Source organism: Pseudonaja textilis, chromosome 3 (genome assembly GCF_049901715.1).
Source record: "Pseudonaja textilis isolate UNSWEBS1 chromosome 3, rPseTex1.2, whole genome shotgun sequence".
NCBI classification, from domain to species: domain Eukaryota; kingdom Metazoa; phylum Chordata; class Lepidosauria; order Squamata; family Elapidae; genus Pseudonaja; species Pseudonaja textilis.
The window spans coordinates 69,718,910-69,724,909 of NC_141992.1; the positions used below are offsets into that span (position 1 = coordinate 69,718,910).

A 6,000-nucleotide genomic window follows, 5' to 3' on the forward strand; every position below is an offset into this window, starting at 1 on the left:
CCTGTAACTCATAATATCTCAACTAGATTTACTATTACAATTAGTTTATTGAATTATGAATTCAATTTTCTGTCCCTGCTTGTTTCGAAATTAGTCAATCTCTGCCTTTTAGAACAAATAAGAACTAAATCAGCAAGAAATGCATTTTGTTTTCAAATTTTAGTTTATCATAGTATTATGGGTTGTTTTCTTCTTTGATTTTTTACTCTTGAGCTGTTTTTCAGCCACATAAATGTTTCAAGATTGGGTTGATTAATGGCTTTGTTCAATCTGATTTGAACACTACTGAAAATAATAAGACAACTGTTCTCTGCTTTGCAATTGGAAAAAGCTGGTTTGAATTATTTAAAGCTTGTATTTAATTGCAGCCTTAAAATTTCTCTAATATTCAACAGACGTTCAATGTCAGTTCTAGGTCATTTGAGGAAAATACCACATAACTGCTAACTCTGTCCACTTAGTCAAAATTGGCTTTATTGTATGGGTTTCCTGACATCCAGCTTAAATATCTAAATAGAACTCTTGGGGGGAACATTAATTTAGTTGACCTGAAAAAATGCCAGGTTTTGTTTTCTCAATCTTCAGAGCTTGGGCAAATGGATTATCATCACAGCAGTGTGACAAATAAATTGGAACTACTGGTCTAATGAATACTATTTTATGTAATTATCCAGTTTGTTCTGTAATCTGTGTATTCAATCCGTTCCCATCCTTGAAATAGAACTGTTGAAACAAGTTGACTGATGCAACATAAAACAAAGCAAGTACATGTTTAGTCGTTCTTTTTAAAACCATTATTTCAAGGAAACATAAATCAATTAAACAGCCTTAGCAAATATAAATAAATAAATCTGCTAAAGGCTATAACTGTGAAAGCCAAGCAAATTCTCCATCATCCAACTGAAAAGACCAACCAATAAATCAGTGCTCTATTACCCCGAGTCTCTCTGTTGGTTTTCTCAACAGATTCAACCAGCTTTTATTGGAAACAAAATGCATGAATGCATGACTTCTGAATGAGATCCAGAACAACTTGGTTACATTTAAAAATCAAAAATCAACATTATTTTTATATTGTCATGTACATGTAATATATATAGAAAATTGGAAACAAAGATTTTGAGACTTGGCACCACTCTCCAGCAGCAAAATGAAATGGGGAGGAGGGGAGAGGGAAATCTAAGAAAAAATGGAACTCATGCACAGGAAATATACAAAACTGGGAAAATGGCACTACATCCCCCTAACTCCAGGGTTTTGCTTGAGATAATCACCTAATTAATTGCTACTTCAAAGGATTGATTTTCTTTACTTAAAAAATTTTATAGGCCGCACATCTTACCTCAAGATAACTCTGGGCAGCTTACAATCATAAAAATAAAAACTATATAAACTAAGGCCATAAATAAGTTAGTATAAAATCCAGAACTCACCCAATTAAAAGGGAATAGGATGGGGGCAAAGTAGGATCTGATCTTAATTGATCAACCACTCCACTGTGATACTCTCCCATTGAAGCCCCAAGCTAACTGGCAGAGCCAGATCTTTAGGCTTTTCCAGAAGATCAGGACGGTTGGGGTGAACCTCACACTGGGGAGGGGAAGGCAAGATAGAGCTGGTGAAAGACAGAAAAGGCCCTTCTCCTGGATCCTGCCAGCTAGAATAATCAGACTGATGGGCCCATGACATGCCTTCTTTGCTGGCCAATCCCAGTGGAATGAGACAGTCTTGCAAGAGGTCTGGACACATACCATGAAGGGCTTTAAAGGTAACCTTGAATTGAATCTGGAAGCAAACTGGCAGCCAATGCAGCTCATGGAACAGTGGTGTTACATGGGCTAGTCTTGGAGAGCCAAGAACTGCTGGCACTGCCACCAGAACTCCTATTGATTAAAGTTTTGTAGCACTTTAGATCTGAAGGCCAAGTAGTGATTTGGAATTTAAAAAGAGTGCTTGTTTGCAACTTCTTAAAGCATCATGTTTCCTGAGGATTGCAGGGTAGCCCCCCCAGTAGTTGCCCCATGATCCCAGAGAAAACACATTTGGTTCATTTTATGCATTTGTACACTCACACATTCCAAAGTATTTTTCTGCATTATAATACAAAGTGCTGCATAATCTGATTCGTATTCAGCTACTCCCACAGAGAAAATGTTGACTCTAGAAAAAGTGCAAAGAAGAGCAACCAATATGATTAGGTGACTGGAGACTAAAACATAGGAAGAACAGTTACAGGAACTGGGCTTGGCTAGTCTAGTGAAGAGAAGGACCAGGGGAGACATGATAGCAGTGTTCAAATATTTGAGGGGCTGCCACAGAGAGGAAGGGGTCAAACTATTTTCCAAGGCACCCGAAGGCCAGACAAAGAATAATGGATGGAAACTGATCAAGGAGAGATTCAACCTAGAAATAAGGAGAAAGTTTCTGAGAGTGAGAACAATCAATGGAACAGCTTGCCTTCAGAAGTTGTGGGAGCTTCATCACTGGAAGCTTTCAAAAAGAGACTGGACTCATTTGTCAGAAATGGTGTCGGGTCTCCTGCTTGGGTGTGGACTGGACTAGATGACCTAGAGTACAAGGTCCCTTCCAAGTCTGTTGATCTGTTAGAATTCTGTTAAAACAGTTTTGCAGCATTTTCTGGAATTGTAGAGAGATTCCCACAACGAGAAAGGTCAATGAGTCAGTGAGGAGTAGTGATTAAAAGATGTTGGATAAGGAATGTGAGATTGAGCTTCTACTACATAGTATTTGAGGCTTTAAAAGCTCACTGGAAATAGTCATGTCTCTCTCAATGCAACCCACCTCAAGGTTTCTTGTTATAAAGAAAAAAACAAAGCCAAACAGAAGGACAGCATTAAGTATGCCACCTTGAGCATCTGAATGAAAAATGAGATATAAGTGATGATGTTGATGGAGAAGACCAAGATCCTGCCTCTGGGTTATCCTTGAGAAGAGTGGGGGAGTTGTATCTCTTTCTCTCCACTCACACTGAGGCCTTTTTTCCTGTATTATTGCCACTAATGTATATGAGTGAAAACTAGAGAGATTATAGCAAAGACTAAGTAGAAAAGCCCTAGATAATTCAACTCAATGGAATGCAAAAATCAGTATACAGATAGTCCTCAACGTGAGCCCAAAATTTCTGTTGTTAAACAAGACAATTACCAAGTGGGTTTTGTCCCATTTTATGATCTTTCTTGCCACGGTTGTTAAGTGAATCATTGCAGTTGTTAAATTAGTAACATGGTTGTTAACTGAATCTATCATCTCCACTGACTTTGCTCATCAGAAAGTAACAAAAGATGATCACATGAACCCAGGACACTACAACCATCATAAATATGAATCAGTTGCCAAACATCTGAGTTTTGATCACATGACCATGGTAATGTTGCAATGGTCATAAGTGTTTTTTAAACTTTTTCTTTCCTAATCATTCCTTCTCTTCTCATATGAACAGAACACAGAAGATGAGGGTTACCTGCCAGCAGGTTGCCATTTTTCATGCACTTTGCATTTCCCCCAGCCCACTAGAAGGACTGCTGGCTAAGCTCCACAAAAGGCAGGCATGAAAGGCAACAGCTGGGATAATTTATTTTATTATATATTATATGTAGATTTTGTGTGTGTGTGTGTGTGTGTGTGTGTAGTCCTTGACTTACAAGTTTATTTAATGAGCGTGCAAAGTTACAGCAGCACTGAAAAAAAGTAACTTACGACCATTTTTCACACTTACAACTATTGCAACATCCCCATAGTCACATGATCAAATATTGGATACTACTCATATTTATGATGGTTGTAGTATCCCACGATCATGTGATCCCCTTTTGCGACCTTCTGACTAGCAAAGTCAATGGAGAAGTCAGATTCACTTAACAACCGTGTTGCTAACTTAACAACCTACATGATTCACTTAACAGCTGTGGCAAGATAGGTAAAATGGGGCAAAATTCGCTTAAAATGTTTCACTTAGCAACAGAAATTTTGGGCTCCATTTGTGTGTGTGTGTGTGAGAGAGAGGGGGGGGGTTATAATTCGATTTCTAGGAAAGGTAACCATTCTAACTGCTTCTCGTGTGGCTGCGGTGAGATCATCCCAGGGGTTTTGAAATTTCATGGGTAAAAAGAGCAAGGACAGAAAGCAGCAGCAGCAGCAGCCGAGTCCCCGCCAAAGGCCGTCAGGGGGCGGTCGAGCATCCGACCTGAGCGACCCCCACGAAGAGCCAGGCCGGCCCACTCCTCTCTCGCCCTCCAGGGTTGCAATCACAGCCCGGAAGAGAGAAAGCAGAGTCCACGCGCCGGTGCAGAGCACTCCGGATAGACATTTGCAACACCGCACTAAATTGCAAAGCGACAGCTAGATTTTAAAAGTCCCCGGCCCGCTGTTGTTTTTAAGGCGGTCGCCTTTGAGCCACCCTGGTTGCATTTGCTCAATGCAACCAAGACCAGCCCACGGAAACGGAAATTCAAGTCCTGGGTTTCAAATCCACCCCACGGTAGGAAAAGAAAAAAACAAAACAAAAGCAAGGTAGAAATAAAAGCGCGCAGCCAGCCGTCCCCCTTGCCATTCGCAGCGTACCTGCGCTCCTTGACCGACCGCCGAACTGCAGCGGCTGAAAAAAAGAAACAGCAGCGCTGTTGTTACAGGAAAAAGACACCGGCTCGGGCTGGAGGCAGCCATCTTGCCTCTCCGCAGGACCCAAGAAGGAGGAAGAGCGGTCATTGGCTAACCGACTGCTAATATAACTCCGCCTCTTTTTTTCTTTTCACAAAGTTTGCGATTGTTTTTACTCTGGGAGTCGAGATGCCCGATGTGTAGGGAATGCGGGTTAAATCTTAACCGGAGGGGGGGGGGGAGATCCCAAGCCTCGTGGCGATGCTGAGCAAAAATGATGAAGGCCATTGATATTAAAAATCTGTTCCTCTGAAGCGTTTAATTGGGAAGGACGCAATCAGTTAAAGGTCCTCGTAGGCGCTCCATCGGGACTTTTACTGACAGGACCTCTATTTAAAATCTTCGTTTCTAAGCCAGGAATCACCTTAAAATGCGTAGGCAGCTGCTTGAATCAGAAGTGAAGTTTATTCCAAAATAATATAATGTATCATCTGCTCAGAGGCGACCACCCTGAGCCCTTTAGAAATCAACTCAGAGAAAGCCAGCCTTTCATAATAGATAGATAGAATACCAGAGTTGGAAGGGACCTTAGAGGTCATCTAGTCCAACCCCCTGCTCGAGCAGGAGAATCTATTCTAAATATTAGCTTCTACCTAGGATCAAACTCACAGCATCCTGATTGTGAGGTGAGAGCTCCACCTCTAGGCCACCGGAGGATGAAAAGAGTTTTTACATCATGGTATTTAGCAACTGAGACATTATAATCTACTTCCTCAGTATCGAATCCTAATGTTACTATACTTGCAATTTATGAAATGTGTTGCTTACTGTCAATTATAATTACTGTATTGACAACCACAGTGTAACCATGGTTATCCATGATTGAAACCTGTTAGTAAACAGGTATACTTACCTAAGTTCTCTATTGTTACTGGGGGTTTTCTGTTGGTTTGGTTAAATGAAGCTAGTTAATAACTTTAACTTTGGTATTTTAGAATATGGATTTCTGTTTTTCTAGACAAGGTCCAGGTCCAGATTACGGGTCCAGATTGCAAGCATTTCATCAGAAAAGCATTGTGGCATGGGATTACATATAAAATTTAACCTCAGGATCTGGTGCAGTAGGCTTTGGGATTTGTAATAAATTGGCATCTGGAGAATGTGTCTCCTCCACCAAAAAGTTATGAAAAATGCTCTTTTTTACAGAAGGAAGAAGCTCTGACGTTGCCAAGACCACAATTGTTTAAGTCAGAAAGTGGATTTTTATTTAGAAAAAATAAATAAGTGAAAAATAATTTTGCAAATTTGTACATGCGTTGTTTTTTGTCCCTTACCTTGTCCTCAAAATTTTCATCATGTCTAGACAGTAAGATAAATTTTTAG

General features: G+C 40.3%; 1 protein-coding gene across 7 annotated transcripts in view; it reads right to left on the reverse strand.

The window, feature by feature from the left end:
- Positions 1-4,709, reverse strand: part of PIGK (phosphatidylinositol glycan anchor biosynthesis class K) — a 120,810-nt gene extending 116,101 nt beyond the window's left edge. For all 7 annotated transcript variants that reach the window (XM_087930046.1, XM_087930045.1, XM_087930044.1 and 4 more), the window contains exon 1: positions 4,582-4,709. In XM_087930046.1, coding sequence (XP_087786172.1) covers positions 4,582-4,683 — 102 coding nt within the window. In that variant the 5' untranslated portion in view covers positions 4,684-4,709. The remainder of the gene's footprint in view (positions 1-4,581) is intronic.
- Between the last annotated feature and the right edge of the window lie 1,291 nt (positions 4,710-6,000).